General features: G+C 37.1%; 1 protein-coding gene across 3 annotated transcripts in view; it reads right to left on the bottom strand.

Annotated features, from left to right (window-relative positions):
* The window catches only part of LOC128528988 (gamma-aminobutyric acid receptor subunit pi), a 60658-nt gene that overhangs the window by 26280 nt on the left and 16979 nt on the right, over window positions 1-17399 (bottom strand). For all 3 annotated transcript variants that reach the window (XR_008361004.1, XM_053502257.1, XM_053502258.1), the window contains exon 2: window positions 16687-16776. Coding sequence is in view for 2 of the 3 variants with exons in the window: in XM_053502257.1 (XP_053358232.1) it covers window positions 16687-16733 (47 nt within the window). In the remaining variant the exon portion in view is untranslated. The remainder of the gene's footprint in view (window positions 1-16686; window positions 16777-17399) is intronic.

Raw genomic sequence — 17399 nt, 5'->3', positions numbered from 1 at the left:
ATCAACAGTGCTTGACCTGTTTACATATTGGAATGATCTCTTCATGTATTTGAATGATGTTCTGCATTGCACTGCTGGAGCTAGATAATTGCATGAATGAGCAGAGGCACAGGTGGTCCTATTAAAACTGCCTGGAAAAGTCTATACAAAAAAATGTGCAATGCAAACTAGGAGCGGGTATTAACCCGGGCTACTGTGCATGTCTCAGAACCTTTTACTTCACTATGACCTGCCTGCTCACTTCATATCTTGATTGAATATAAGACAGTACAGTATGTTGTTTCCAGATTCTTGCACAAACCTGTTTCTTAGTTGCTTAAGTCATGTCTTTGTGCCTAAGATCTTATGTCCAATAATGTTTTACTTAAATTAGGAGAATCCATTTGAATCTATTTTATTTGTTTTTGGGTTTTGTTTCATGCATCTGCCTACGCTAGAACCATTTGCTGTTTTTTTTAACGCCTTCTATGGATTACAACAATGGCTCTTAGACAAGCTTGAATTAATCCACTTGTGTGGCACTATCTCTGCAGCTTTTGTGTCACTGAATAAAAGCAAAACCTTTAAACTACAAAGAATACTGGTTAAATAGCATGACTTTTGGTCGAAATGCAATATCAGAACAGAATCTATAGCAATATATCGTTTTTTGATTTCATTTCTTTTTATGAAAAGGACATATTTCTTTGTGTTTAGGCCTCAGTGTGTAGGCATAGATTTAACATGAGTGGAACAGCTTGTGTGGGACATCAAAGACTCAGACACGGTCTACTTAGTCCGTCAAAGAAAGCCAGCTAGATACCTGCGGAAGGAGGTCACAAGAGATCAACTCCTCTTGGGGATGTCCAGTTATGAAAAATTCATACATTCAGAATCAAGAGGGTAACGAACATGCATGTGGAATTTATTTCTCTCCCAAAGTACACCTGGTCAAGAAAAGCCAAATTATGTTACTAAATATAACAGCTACTGTATAATGTTTTTACCGAGATGGACCAAGCCTAGGTTTGATCCATAATCTATAAGTAATAAGTAAGGAATTAAGAAGACTGGATGTGATATTATAGGACGTTGTGAGATGCAGCCTCATATGAAGCAGCGTAAATGATCACTCCAGTGTTGATTATTTTTCACACAACAGCAGTTTGCTAATGATAAAAGTTTTCTCAAAGTTATTAAGACAATAACAATGCAGTTTGTCATCTAACTTAAGGACACATTTAAATAACATTTAACCCCTTACTGTTATAATGCATTGACAATGAAGACTAATTATACAAATACTCACTCATCTCATCGTCTTTACCGCTTAATCCTGTATACGGGGTCGCGGGAGGCCTAGAGCCTATACCAGGAAAGTTAGGGCGCGAGACAGTGTACGCCATGGACAGGGTGCCAATCCATCACAGGACATTATACGAATACTAGCTTATTATATTTCTCTTTACATAAAACTATATCAACAGTTACAAATACAAGGTGGTAACAAAAAGTTTCGAGACTAGTTTAGCACCGACCTTTATAAATCAGTGTGCCAAAAGATATTGTCCTGTGTACTGTACATCATGAGCTATGCAACCGGTGCTATAACCATCATCTACAACAAAGAGTGAAACTGAGCAAATCTGCCACGGAGACATTTGATACGATTTGTCAAGTTTATGGTGATGCTGCCATGAGTTGTTTGAGGTGGTTTAAGTGACACACGCGCTTCAAGAGTGAAAGAACATCACTAGAAGGCGACGGGAGATCAAGACCTTCAATGAGCTCAACCCTGAAAATGTCAGCAACGTGCATGATGATCGTCAGAGAAAAATTCACAACGTTGCTGACACTGTCGGTGTGTCAGTCCAGGCAATCCTCATGTGTGATTTAAACATGCGTCTTGTTGCTACCAAGGGCATCCCCATGCTGCTAAACCAACAGCAGAAGGAACACTGTGTTGAAGTCTGCCAAGAACTCAGAGTGCCGTGGATGACCCATCCTTTATATTGAGGATCATTACTGGTGGCAAAAAATGGGTATGTGGCTACAACCCTGAGATAAAGCAACAGGTCTTCACGGTGGGTGAGCCCATCATCTCCACGACCGAAAAGCTCTCGTGCATGCTCATCGTCTTTTTTAGCATTTGCGGCATTGTGCATCAAGAATTCGTCTCCAGGGGCCAGACTGTCTCAAAACTCAAAACTTTTTGATATCTTTTTAAAAATCAATGTTTAGAACAAGTAAACACAGAGTGAAAGACAGATGGAAGAACAAGCAGACTAAAGCTCACAGTCTGGGTTTGCCCACTCTCATCCTTAAACAAATAACACAGTTATTATATTTACATTCTAGTGCAGATTGCTATGGTTATAAAAGACATGTACAGGATGTCTACTTAGGATATGACCATTTTTTTCCATGAAAAATGAAATTACCCCAAACCAGTGGTGTAGTGATTAGCACTGTGGCCTTGCACCTTTAGGGTCAGGGTTCGATTTCTGGCCAGGCTCGATTCCCGTCTGTGTGCATGGAGTTTGCATGTTCTCCCCATGCTTGGTGGGTTTCCTCCCACAATCCAAAGATATGCAGGTTAGGCTAATTGACGTTCACAAATTGCCCATAGCGTGTGTGAGTGCCCTGCGATGGGTGTACCCTGCCTCATGCCCTAAATCTCTGCAACCCTGAATACAGGATAAAGTGGTATAGAAGATGAGTGAGTGAGTGAGTGAGTAAGTAATTCATTGCTTATCCCTGGTGTCCATTTATAGGCAATCATTAAACTTAGCAAACCTTTCTGGACAAGGGGAATATGGGAATACGCTGGCTCAGTCACACACTGCTCACCCTACTCATTTTAGTTTGAGGTCAATGAGCACATACACATAAAGAACAAGCATTCATCTTCCATATTCTTCGTTTAGTATGGTATCGAAGTACGTAGAAGAAAATAAAGTGTGCAATATGAGAGAGCGAGAGTAAGAGATGGGGGGGTGATACACAATTCCCTAATATTTAAACTCTTAGTCATTAAATTGATTTAACATCAATGTGTGACATCAGCCAATTAGAGAAAGCATGTAAAAAAGATGAGCCCTAAGAGCCAGCACATTTCAGCTATTATTCACCACATAGCCAAGCGTCACCATGAGTACACTAAAACTCTAATTACATCCATAGTCAATGCATAATTCACCTTCAATTACAAGTCGTTTGTTTATATCTCTTTCATGTTGTGTCAGATTATGGTTAACCATGCAGAAAATCGACTCGATGTAAAATTGCCTTGTTTTCTGGGTGTTACAAAGAAGGAGGTTCATAAACAAGCTCATTAATCAGTGTGGCATGACACCAAAAGCACATCAGCATCACTTCTGGCCCCTGAGCAACACAAGTAGGAGGAGGACATGGCAAACTTAGTTAGAGGCAAAGTTTTCCTCCCTGAGCTGGGTATCAGCTGGAGAGGCGACATCAGGTTATTGGAAAAAGTTTGCAAGGAGGTTAAAGCTGGACTTTTCTAAACTGAAGCAAATATAAACTGTATTCAGATTTATGATTTAGATTTTTTTTTAATACACCACAGCTTGTGTGAGTGAAGAAGCAAGTCTTTACTCTCGTTAAGCTGAAATTTGGAAAGCGCTGAATACTTACAATATGCAAGCATCGTCCTATATGACCTGGCAAACACAGATTAATATATACAGTACTGTATCAGGTCTCCGAATTGATATTAGGCTTTCTCTAAGATTAGAAAATATTTAAACAAACGTTTTATTTCCAACAGAGATTTCTGCTCGTATTGGCAAACAAATTATTGAAATTTGGGTAAACACAAATAGAGAGATTAGCGCCGTGTCCTCGCACCTCCAAGTACTTTGGGTCTGTGTGTGTGTGTGTGTGTGTGTGTGTGTGTGGAGTTTGCATGCTCTCCTAGTGCTTGCTGGATTTTTCTCCGGATACTCCGGTTTCCTCCCACAGTCCAAAGACATGCAAATTAGGCTAATTTGTGTATCTAGATCACTTGTAGTGTGTGAGTGAGTGTGTGCTGGTGCCCTAAGATGGACTAGCACCCCATCCATGTGAGTCCCCTGGAAAAGGCTCTACTGTAGGCCTCTCAAAACCCAGCACAGCATAAGCGGTATAGAGAATGATTGAGTGGGTAGTTTGTGGCTGATTTTCCCTTTGCTCATTGAAGTGTGCAACAATTTGCCAATGTTTTGTATTCCAGTTGCATCGCTAATGTCTTTTCCATTAACACCACTTCTCAAGAATCCCTTCTTGAGAAGTGGTGTTAATGGAATAGACCATATTCATTGCAGACACATATAACAAGATTTGCATACGAAAACCCCAAATCTGAGAGCAAAAAACAAACAAACAAAAAAAACAATCTTGAGTGCTTTGATGAACCTCATGGGTCAAAATAGGTCATTTATGAAAATGGTATAAAGGAAAATTTCCAGGTAGAGTTTCTAACTCAACAGCCTGAAATCTACTCAACACAACCAAAAGTTTTAAGGGAATGAAATATTTGTTATAATTGCTCTGCTTACTCAATTATACAAGATGAGTTTTATGAGCAGCAGAAAGCCCTGATACCGATGGAAACATTGTGAATCTTTAATATACTCCGCAAATATACGAAATGGAAAACTACTGCAGTGGAGGTTCAAAGACGGTAGCGTGGTGCCGATTCACAGAAGCTTTCTTTTTTTGCTATGTTTTGGTGGAATTCTAATTAATGTTCTGCGTAAATCTTAACTACATATTTAATTTGTCTTTGTGTATTGCAATTATTAAAGCTGTAAAATGTCCCAGCTTCCAAAGAGGGTTAAATGACTTACCATGGTATCAGCCACAGTGACTGAAAAAACATGATTAATATTCATTTATTTTTACTGAATGATTTATTTCCTGCAAATCAAAAGCATGACCTTAATATTCATGAATGAAAATAATAAAACTTTTAAACATGAGTTTGTTCTAAAAACATAATCTTAGGTCATATAAACATTTTTTTTTAAATAGGCTAAAGCATTTAACCGGTAAAATTAATAAAGGACACAAGGTCAGCTAACCTGTAAAGTTGCCACGTTCATGTGCATAAAGATTTTTACAAGTATGGAGTAGTGACGTAAACATGCAGGAAAAGTGTTGTGTGTATGAGCACTTCAGTGCAAGCACTCAGCACAGACCTGATTTATTTATATTTTTCTTTTTTAAAGGCACAAATCTGATTTTTTTTTTTCATATGCGGTCTTAGATCTAAGGTCTTAGTCTGAGGCATGGTCATGCGACTTGATTGAGAACAAGCAGATCGGAATTCATTCAACTGCACGAGTCAGCACAGACAGCGCAAGGATTTAGTATCAGTGCAAAAAACAGATGATAAAACAGATAAAGCAAGGCATCTGGCTTTCTTTCTTCTTCTGGACCTCAATAAATATAGCCAAAAATCTGCTTGCTGTTCTCCAGAGCAAAATCCCAAGCATCATTTTGCTTAAATTGGATGCATTGTTCAAAATGAATGAGTGATCGCACAGTGATGTATTTTAAGCCAGATGGTGCAAGCAAAGACTTTTTGATTAGACTCTTCAAAAAACTGTCAGTTAAGCGTGCCGTTTCAAAGGACAGATGTGTCCACATTTGAGTTAGATAAGAGTTACATACTATATAATTATAAACGTGAAATGCAAATCTTATTTAAGCCAAAAAAATCTGAAGTTTGTGATGTGAACGTAATCATACATCAAGCATCTCTATAAACACTCTATAATGCAGTGCGAGGCCATTAACTGCGACAAAGGAGATTTATAAACAGGATTTGAGTGTTGGGTTCAATGATGCCACAAATGCATTATGTGTTGAGTAGTACCTTTGTACAGAGGAAGTGCTACCAGCGTGTGAAATTTGTCAGATAATAAAGAAAGAAAGGTACGCCCTCTGCATTACTTTTGATACAGCCCTCACAGATTAATGAAATACATACTGTATCTGAAAACATATGTATGTCTAAAGTATCTTCTTGCCGCATGCAATTTACAAAACGATATATTTTCTGTTAAAAATGTATATATTTTCTGTATATACAGTATTTATTCATTTCTCAGTAACCACTTAATCCTGTTTACAGTCGCAATGGATTCATAGTGGTAATTTCGAGCAGCCAGTCTAACTACATGTACAGTATGTTTTAAAGAGAAAATTCGACACAAACATTTAAACAGACACTGTTCAGGGCCTAAGCAAAGACCCTGATGGTGTTTTGTTGCAAGACTATTATCACAAATAGATTCACAACCAGTGTTTTTGTGAGTGCAGACCACAAAGACCCAAAGAGAGAATTTGTAGAACCATAAAAAGTGTTAAGAGCCCAATAAAGACTCTTGGGTAGAAACTGTTTAATAGTAGGAAGGACACATGGACAACAGCATCACTAGTGGAGAAAGATAGAGATGGGTCTTTACTACACAGTATGAAGTTAAATAGAAAGTAGTGCTTTTTGATCTTTTTGCCTAACTTGGCATTATTCACCCCTCCATGTACTGTATGAGCTTAGCAGTGCAGCAGACATTCGATTATCAGGCTTTATGCCAAATTTTATGTCAAACAGTGAGCGTGTCACAGGCGTTACATTGCAGCAGCATGAGGAGCGGCAGTAAGCAAGGTTATGGTAGCTCGCAACCGTCAGGATCTGCACATGGACACATACACTAGATTTGTATTTTTTGGGGGGAAATACACTGGAATTATGTCTATGGTTATGATATAGCAAAGTTTGGCAAAAGTTAAAATAGTAATAATATCCCTTTACATACATAATACTGTAGTGTAGCTGCTCCGTAGTAAAGTGAGTGTTCATTTGCATATCCATAAGTCCCCAAGGCAGTCTTCTTATGATGCTGTTTAGTGCCTTTGCCTTATAAGAATAAGTCTTTTATTGTTTTATTGTATGGGAGATGTTCAAGTTTTTATGTTTCGTCCTTGCCAGGAGGTGTTATACCAGTATGTCAGTTTCTTTTTGTTTGTGTTCAAAACTCTGATATCACCCCTGCTGGTCTTTCTCTCTTCGAGCTAGTTCTGTAATTTATCACCGAGCCCGAAGCCTACAGTATGTATAAAAGAGTATAAAAGAGCAAACGATGTTTTTTTTTTTACAATGTTTCCTGGTTAAGCCTCTTCCTCGACATACTCCAATAAACACTAACATATATTTTATTTGATGTTTTGCAGCCACCCTTATACACCCTTATATAACTTTTATACACATAAGTAATTAAGGGGCCTTTCTTAATGGCCCAACAGTGTCAACTTGGTGGTTCTGGGGTATGACCCTGGCCGGACCCTTCTGATCAGTAGTCGACTGTGCTACACCTGCCCATAATTACCCCATAGACTGATCTGTTAAATTGTTTAACTAATTCCAGGTATCCTTCAGTCATGCAGAAGTCATGAAGGCTGAGAAGTCCATCTAGCAAAATCCCACAGCAGGACATCTGATATCATTACTATTGAAATAAGTAGCTAAATAAAGATTCCCACTGTGCCAGCTAAACAAATAGTGTGTGTGTGTGTATATATGTGTGTAATATACCATACATGACAGTGAGAAGCTTTTCCTCCTCCTTTTACTGAACCTCTTTATTGTTAGTCTATTTCTAGTCTATAGGAGACACACTGTGATTTTCTTCCTGAGGCTTTCCAACGCACAGTATTTATATCTGATTTAGCTCTAGTATAATGGTGCAGGTTTGTACTGTATGAAATTACACAATGATACTTTACGTACGACTGAGTTTTGGTCAAGGAAGCAGACTGAAACACTATATGTGAAAGTCACCTTACCAAAAAAACCTTACCATATATGATATATGCAACATGTTTGATAAATGTTTGTATAACATACAGTATATCAGTATGGCTCATTAATATAGAATGCATGAAACATTCAAATGTGAGCAGTCAGCAGTTTCAGAATATGAAAAAAAAAAATTAACCATTTCAAATAAAACCAACTAACATGAGAAAAATTTTAGGGGAAAAAAATACAAATTAAACATTTGGGTTAGTCATGTTGCGTTGATAAGAAAGAGAGTTTGCCAGCTGGCTTGCAAGCCAAAAGATATTTCCTTTATAATGTGTCAATTCTCGACCAAACCAACTAAACAATTTAAGAATGAATTAAACAACTAAATAATTAATACAGCCAGCTTCAAACAGTTCATATTGTCTGATTTTGTTAATCCATATTTGTCAGTTCCTTGGATGGTAAATCATGGATGGATTACTTAGGGAATTGAATTAAACATTTGAAACATTTAATAGATTATGGATAAAGAGTAACTTTATAAGTAACCAAGTTATAACAGATGCACGATTGGCTGATATCAATAGCAAAAACTGAAATGAACTCTGCATTGAAATATGTTAATCTGTCCCTAGTTGTAAAAGATCATGTGCATGTGATCATATGCAAGGTGTATTCTCTTGTGCCTAGTGATCCCAGGATAGACTTCAAGTCCACTGAGACCTTGACAAGGTACTGTTGGGGTAGACGTTTTAGTGTCATAGCCCTCAAACATAGAAACTCAACCTCAATCCTGTAGAATTTTTTTTTCACTTACTACTTTGAAGTCCCAGCCTAAAACCCTTTTATTTCTTCAACATATTCGGTCTCTTTCTCTCTCCAGTTGATGATGGTGTTTTCCATTCTCCTGGGTATGAAAAGGGTGCTATATTCGAGGGGCGTTCAAGTCAAACAGGGACTTGTGATGAACTTTCTAATGGAGTCATATAAGTGATTTCATGATGAATTGTGCAAATATGTTAAAGGAGTAAATGAATGTGCCGGCCCAGATTGCAGTCGTTCCATCAACATTCAGCAAGTAGAACACCTGATTGTTGAAAATTTATGGATAATTTGTTTCTAACTTCCTTCATATATACACTACATGTCGTACGTATGTCCTTCCTTCATATATACACTACATGTCGTACGTTACATCCTGGACCATTGCACAAAGACACTTTAATAACTTTGCACACCTACCTTCACAACTACACTACATTTTACAGTTTTACGTTTACATCCTGGACCAGTGCACAAAGACACTTTAATAACCTCTGCACTAAGACACTTTGCTCTATGCATATTTGCACACACCATACAGTATATTTCAATTTGCACAGTATATTTCTATTTTTATTTTTAGTTCTATTTTTTCCTAGCACATTTCTATTTTTATTTTTAGTTCTATTTTTCCTAGTTTAATTTAATTTTTTAATTTAATTTCTATCGTATTTCTTTTATTCATATTTATTTCTTATTTGTAAAATTTAACTCTCTTTTAGGGTCAATGGCAGTCGTATAATGCATTTCACTACATTTCGTACTGTGTATGTTTGTGTATGTGACAAATAAAATTTGAATTTGAATTTGAATTTGACTTGTGGAAGAGATACATCGGTCTGTGGGAACTGTACACACAATCATTCACAAACAAAAATTGCACATTACGGGAACTCGACTCAGAGTAATTGCCACATTCCCTTGCTCCAAGTGATTGTCACATGTTTGGACCATTAAAAGAACAATAACAAGATCAAAAGTCACACGCCTCATTAATGAAACTTTATTATTATTATTATTATTATTATTATTATTATTATTATTAATATTCGCATGTACATTTGTATTTATACCTACATTAAATTAATTACATCAAGATGCCCCCCTGCGTCCACTACGCCACTGTGAAAACTTTTGAAACTTTTTTTTAGCCACTTGTGAAAATGATCTATCAGTAAGTATAGATATCTGTTCCTTCTTTCATTCTCAATTTATTTCACACTTTGTTCTTTTTTAGCAGATGACAGGAACACAGAATAAAGCACTGCACTTGCAGAGATTGTGAAAGTTTTAGGGACACGAATATTGCCTTACCAAACCCATCAAAGTTTCCTTCTGTTACCCGACACCAGTGAATATGGCTTCATAAGATGTTTTCATAAATTAGACATAATGATTTAGAAGTTTATCATTGTTTCTGAGCAGAAGGCCAGAGACAAGCTGTCACACTTAATGGTTCATGCTGGTTTCTCTCTATACTGTATATGCTTGGTAGTGGAAGACACATGCCTCTTCTGTAGTTGAGAGCTCGAAACTACCGTTTCTATGGTTGCGGATGAAGAGTGATGAATTACACATATAGAGTGTACATAGGCCTGTAACCCACATACTGTACATCTCTGTAATCGTTTCTAAGCATGCAAAAGCATTTTTTAAGTTCAACCAACATTTTTGTAGTCGGTAATTGAAAATAAATCAGCAATTTCCAACATTAATTATACTTAAATTTCTGCTCATTAGGTGTCTAAAACATGGATGATTTAAACTTAGCTGGAAAAAAAAAAGAAATATTATTAGTGTGGCAGACATTTCTAGGCAAGTGCATGCTCTGCATACTGCTCTGACATGAACCAACTGCAATGTCACCAGCAGTGCAGAATGGATGTAATACTGTCACGCAGGGACGCCTAAGGCAAGAGAAAAACATTAAAAGAACATGTTTTAAGAGAGGGGAATTTTAAAGTATTGCAAGAAAAATTCGATCAAAATCAACAAATTCACCACATTATTACTGTTGTTTATGTTAAAATAATGACATAATCTATTATTATTATTATTATTATTATTATTATTATTATTATCCTGTCTTCTTATTTGTAGTAATTAGTACTGTTTGCATTTGTTTACACTAAAAATGTGATTTTTGCTAATTGAATAAAGGTTTGTAGCTCATTCTACCATCACAGTAGCACATATGAGAAGCTTTTGGAGTGAAACTTCAAGCCAACATAAGAAGACTCTTCAGAGGACAGAGTAACCAACCGTAGTGGATGAAATTAAGTTTGGGTTGAATTCATGTCATGCTCTTCCAGTGACACTTGGTGTGGATTAACGCTTTAAACATAATGCGATCATCCAGTGAAGTGAGCAGATGAGAGGTGGAACGTGTATGTTTAGGCTGGTCGGTTCACACCAGGCAGGAGTAAACATTTGAAACCATCGGTGGTTTTACATATATCTGACGATCAGACCTAAAACACACACAGACCAATTTTATTTTAGCAAAAATCCTTCTAGTAAGTATTTGTAAGCAGCTACTACTAGCAGGTATTGTTTTACAACTGCAAATATGTAGAATAGGTGGAAACTTTCTTGTACATGTATGCATGGTAAATCTAATAATATCACCTTTCCTTATCAAGCTGTCCATGCAATATGTGACATAATGTTAGGCAATCATACTTGGTATTTTGTGAGGTATGCTAGGGTAGTTTAAACAATGATCTAAATAGTGCAATCTCTTACAGTCTGCAGATTATAATCTATCTATCTATCTATCTATCTATCTATCTATCTATCCATCCATCCATCCATTCATCTGTTTACACCAAACATCCACATGATGTATTATGAATTATTAATTACACAATAGTTTCTTCTCACATAATAATCTGATTGGACTACAGGCACCAGAGCTCCCAGTGCAACCACAGCCCACCGCACCTGGGACCGGGCATACAAAGAGCCCAAGGCTGCCGAACCAACCTCCAAGTTCCCCAGATCCCAGTCCCATCAAGCACCCATGGGATGTGCTGGGCAAACAAGGCCCCACCTCTCAACCCACGGCACCCAAAGGATTCGCTGCCAACGTCCTGATGCCAGACACCACAGCACACTCCCAATGATCTTGTGAAGTCAGGTGGCACAAAAGGAACCTACAAAACTTTGAGTTTAATACTTTGCATTGTAATGGTTTTGCAATGCAAAACTTGGTGTATATCTATTTCTATTCCTCTCTCTCTCTAACTTAAAATCAGACGAAGATCTGACAACACGCAAAATGTGAACAATCTTGTGGGGTGTTCCCTACTTGCAGTGGTTAGTACTGTACCAACCCAAGAGGTAAAAGTGCTCCAAGGAAGAACAACTGGTAAACTAGCATGTCATGTATACCAAATATTTACTGATTTATAGTACACTGAAGGTGAGTGCTTGCCTGTCTGGTTTGATACCACCAATGAGTTACTGTAACACACAATGCTAAACAAATTATTGCTAGCTATGACAGAAAAGTGTCAGAACAGACAGTGCACCACGGACCAATCAAAGTGCTTATGCTGACCCCTATCCACCAACAAAAGCACCTACAATAAAAAAGTGTATTCTTTTAAATCATGAGAACTGCAGGTTGCATGGGTATCGCTTACCTGCGGAGAGATGCCACCAAGATGTACCATGGGAAGAAAGCAAGCCAGCAGAAGCAGTTTGAGGATTTGGGTAATGTTTGGGTCCTGCCATTCACGTACTTTAGATTTGACCAGTTATTTTGACACATACCACCTACTGTACCTAAACATTGCTGCAGACCAAGTACAACAAGTGCTTCATGGAAACAGTGTTCCCTAATGGCCGTGCGCTCTTTCAGCAGGATAACGTGCCTGCCACGTGGCAAAAATGGCTCAAGAACGGTTTAAGAAGCACAACAAAAAGTCTGAGATATTGACTTGATCTTTATATCCCAATTCTCCAGATTTCAATCCAATCTGGCATTTGTGAGAAAACAACTATAAGCCATTGAGACTCCTCCTTACATTGTACAGGACTTACCATTGCACAGTTGTGCCAGATACCACGGCATAACTTCAGAGGTCTATTGAAAGGCATCTTTATAATAATTATTATTATTATTATTATTATTATTATTATTATTGATTGCCATAATATTATATGTACAGGGTGATATTTAACCAGTTGTCAATCCTTTAACTAGCTGCCGAAAAACAGGTACAACATTTTGTAAGGGATCTATATATAAAGAAACTACTATTAACATAGCATGGATGATTTACTCTCAAATGAAGACAATAACGAACTCAACAGCAATAATAATAATAATAAAATGTAATACCAAAAATATAATTTGGTTGGCACTTTGATTGGAGAAAAACTCCATTAAAATGGAGTCTTTTGTTCTTTTTAACTGCTAATGAGTTTTCAATTGCCAATTTCAAATTCAGTCACATTCATTCACACCAGGAGTGATGTGATTTTTATCAAAATGATCTCATCATGGTGTGACAAAGTTCTTTTCATAACAACCATAACTACTGTGTAAGAGCAAAATGGCGTTTCTTTGTAGCAATAGCAATTTATAGACATGTGTAAACTACACAAACAGTTACAGTTGTTAGAGTGTCATTGCAGATGTTGCAGATGTTCAGTCCGAACTCAACTTTCTATGGCCAGCCATTCAGCAACAGAAAAAAATATATTTGTAATTGACACTTAATCCATCAGTGTATGATTCACCTGCCCTGTGTTTTTTATTTATGTGGGTGTGTTGCTTTTCTGGTGTTTTTACTGTACACGTCTCATAATTGTGTGTGTTATAGTGTATGGATGTGTACTTATTTGTGGACAAGTGTTTCTAAAAAAAAGTCATCTAAATTAATCTACAAAGTGTGTGTGTCATTAACAGAACATAGAAGGGGTTTGATACCAACTGAACCTGCTTTAAATGAGAAAATCATCCTCCTGCGTGTACTTGTCTGTAATTGGCTGGCTGAAGAGAAGCACACGGTGATGTGAATTTTCCCACAAACTCACCCTGGCATAGTCAATAACAAATTTCACACTCTTTGAGCAGCTCATATAAGGTGAGTTATACAGCACACAAGCCTCTGAACTGAGCCATGGTTTGTAATACACAGAATGGTCCAGTATCATCCTTCTGTCTGCGCAGGTATCTTTTCCACTGCCTCTGTTTTGCAATCTCAAAAGCATGCATACAAAAAATGGCAGATTATGTGAAATAAACTGGTCCAAAATACTGTACAGTTGATAAAATGCCAGGCTTTGTGATGTAAAAAAATTAATCAAGATATATAACTTCAGGACTTTTTTCCACCTTTAGTGTGACCTGTAACCTGTGCTCTTAATTGAAGCTTTTAGGGGGGAGTAAAAAAAAAATAGATGTAATGAGATTGCAAAAATATGCACACCTTTATACTAATAATTTTTGAAGCACCTTTTAATTTTATTACAGCACTCAGTCTTTTTGGATTGGAGTTTATCAGCATGGCACATATTGGCTTGGCAATATTTGCCCACTCGTTTTTGCAAAAACGCTCCAAATCTGTCAGATTGTAAGGACATCTCCGGTGCACAGCCTTCTTCAGATCAACCCCACAGATTTTCAATCAGATTTAGGTCTGGGCTCTGGCTGGGCCATTCCAAAACTTTAATCTTCTTCTGGTGAAGCCATTCTGTTGTTGATTTGGATGTATGCTTTGGGTCATTGTTATGCTGAAAGATAAAGTTTCTCTTTAAATTCAGCTTCCTGGCAGAAGCCTGAATGTTTTGTGCCAACATTGACTGGTATTTGGAAATGTTCATAATTTCCTCCACCTTGACTAAGCCCCAAGTTTCAGTTGAAGAAAAACAGCCCCATAGCATGATGCTGCCACCACCATGCTTCACTGTGAGTATGCTTTCCGTTTTGCGATGTGCATGCTGTTTTTGCATCAAACATACCTTTTGGAATTATGGCCGAAAAGGCCATAACATAATTTTCCCACATGCTTTTGGGAGACTTTAAATGTGTTTTTGCAAAATTACACCAAGCTTGAATGTTTTTCTTCACCCTACCCCACAGCCCAGACATGGAGAACACGGAAGATTGTTGTCATGTGTACTACACAGCCAGTACTTCCTGCAGCCCCTTTAATGTTGCTTTAGGCTTCTTGGCAGCCTCCCTGACCAGTTTTCTTTTTGAATTTTGCAGGGACGTCCCTATTCTTAATTGAGTTGTACAGGTTACGTGTCAAATTAAACGTGGACGTTCTGAAATGATTACTCTTGGTCTATTTTTTTTACAGAAAAAAATGGCATTTTAACAGGGATGTTTAGACTTTTATATTCATTGTACCCTTATAGTTTAGGAAGGTACTACAGTGAGTGCCACAAATTATTATATGGGTCACTTTGTACTGATCAACCATAGCACTGACTAGTAAAATGAAAAGTCTTAGTTCCCAGATTTGAACCCCTCAGTACCCTGGGGATATTTTAGACCAATGGGTGCTAAGATACCAATAAAGGCAATATCCTCTGGAAGATCTTGTTCATTTGGAAGGGTTAAAGGGTTTTGTCAGCAAATCTGGATGACTGCATTACACCTGATCATAAATCATGCGCTATTATTTCTCAACTTTAAATAATTAGGAATAGCAATAGAATTGCTCATTCATTTATGTCAATTAATAATGGGGCTTATACACCTGTAGCTGTCATTATAATAACTCCACTACATCAGCCTTCAGTACTGTGGTCTGCTAAGTTAATTAATTGTTTGTTGAATAATTAAATATAAGGAGCAGAGATAGCAGCAGTCAAAAAATATTTTTTATAATTTTTAATGCCCACAAAATCACCTAACATCTCTATGCAAACAGACTACAATGATGGGTCAGATAACCCCCCTCCAAAAAAAAAAAAACAAGAACAGAGTAGTCTCGTTTGTTTTTGGGAGAGATAATAACTACAATAAGACATGGTGGACAGATTGAAATAAAATCACAGAAGAACATCTGCAAATGGTGAAAGGGTTCCATGAAAATGTTCTCTCTTCTGAAGAGCCTCAGTGATGTTATTATCTCCAGGGTAAGTATTTGAAGCAGCCCCTTGCCACAAATCTGAATCCGGGTTTCCATTAAAACTTTTATACACGCTTTTACAAAAAATATAAAATAATAATTAATAATTAAAAATTGTGAAATATTGGGGCTGTCAATATGAACGTGTTACTGCATGTGATCTATAAATTTTATTGCATTCAAATTGTTTACATATTAATCATATGACCAGGTTTTACCCTAATGGCCTCCCATAATCGCAGTGTGGTTACCCAGCTTTGTGTAATAATGGCATGTTTAACAAGGATAATAAGATGAGCGAGGAAATATCACCAGGTGTGCTGCATGGTTTCAAAAAAACTTCTAGATGGAAGTTTGGAATAAACCAATATTGTGCACTGGAGCTACCTTTACAAGAATGCATTAAATGTATGATGTGGGAGTGGTGGCTCTGGCGGCTAAAATTAATTTTCAGTTCGAGCCCCGCCGTAGGTGGGTTGCCATTCCCCATACTAACCTACTGTACTAGATGCATGCAAAGCTGATCCCTTTGAAAAGATTTTTATTTAACATTTGTTAAATGTTAATGTTCAAGATTATAAAACTGCATAATCTGTTTCCTCAAACCAGTTAGTTATACTTATAGTTATGAGTACTTAAATATTATGATTAATCATGATTAAAGACTATAACTGTGATTAACTAGATAAAAAATTTTAACAGTACTAAAAAATATAAAATAAAATAATATTATTCTGCTCAAATAAACCAACAGTATGTATCATTTCATACGATAATGCTGGAAACATCACTCAGTGCATCTCTAATTGATTTCGTACACTTTTTTCCATGCAATAATAATCTAGTAAGATTTAACTATATAGGCATCATTATAGAAAGTGTTATTATCTTGTAGCTCAGTGTAAATTAAAAGCATTTGGGGCCAGTGCATGTTTGCAAACAGTGTAAAGTGGTTGAATGTAAATCACCAGCACAGCTTACCTGCTGAAGAGGATGAAAGCGAACAGAGTGAAACAGGAAGGGATCATGGTCACAATGTCAGGAAGACAGCAGGTGTCTCCTATAATTTATCTAGAAGAGAGAGCAAAGGAAATGTTATGTGCATCATGTCTGTTAGCTTTAGTGTGAATTTAAAATTTACTCCAGTACATGGCTTAGTGTCAGATCTAACACATGCCTCATAGAAAACTGTGAGTACTTGAACCGGGTGTATTTAGGGTATCACCCACTGGGGGAAATTCTGTCCAAAAATTAACCAAATGTTGTATGGTGTGTGCTGTGTCATGAGTTATTTTACCCAGCTGTGACATGTGAATGCATGGTGTTGGTTACTAACCATATTTATTCATGTGCTAGAGGCACCAAAGTATCTTTCGCCTTGATAGTAAGGTTCTGTTTTCTTTTTTAAGCCTGCCTTAAATTAAAATTACCTACTGTAATGTTTGTACAATGTAAGCAATCGAGATCAAATCACTCAACCCCTCATTCTATGCATACTGTAAATGCATTCCAAGGTTCAGGTGAGACTCGTATTCTGCAGTCACACTGAGCTAAAGTGAGTTAGTATCTTTTAAATCTGTGGTGTATAGTAGTGTACTAAACACACCATTGATCTTTGGAATGCATTTTGGGACTAACCGAGGGTGGTGGAATCTAACTTACACTGTACTGACGTTCAGAGGTGGCTAGTAACG

This window comes from Clarias gariepinus, chromosome 8 (assembly GCF_024256425.1).
Source record: "Clarias gariepinus isolate MV-2021 ecotype Netherlands chromosome 8, CGAR_prim_01v2, whole genome shotgun sequence".
Taxonomy (NCBI): domain Eukaryota; kingdom Metazoa; phylum Chordata; class Actinopteri; order Siluriformes; family Clariidae; genus Clarias; species Clarias gariepinus.
The sequence above is the reverse complement of the archived record's forward strand: the minus strand, read 5'-3'. Positions and strand labels throughout refer to the sequence as shown.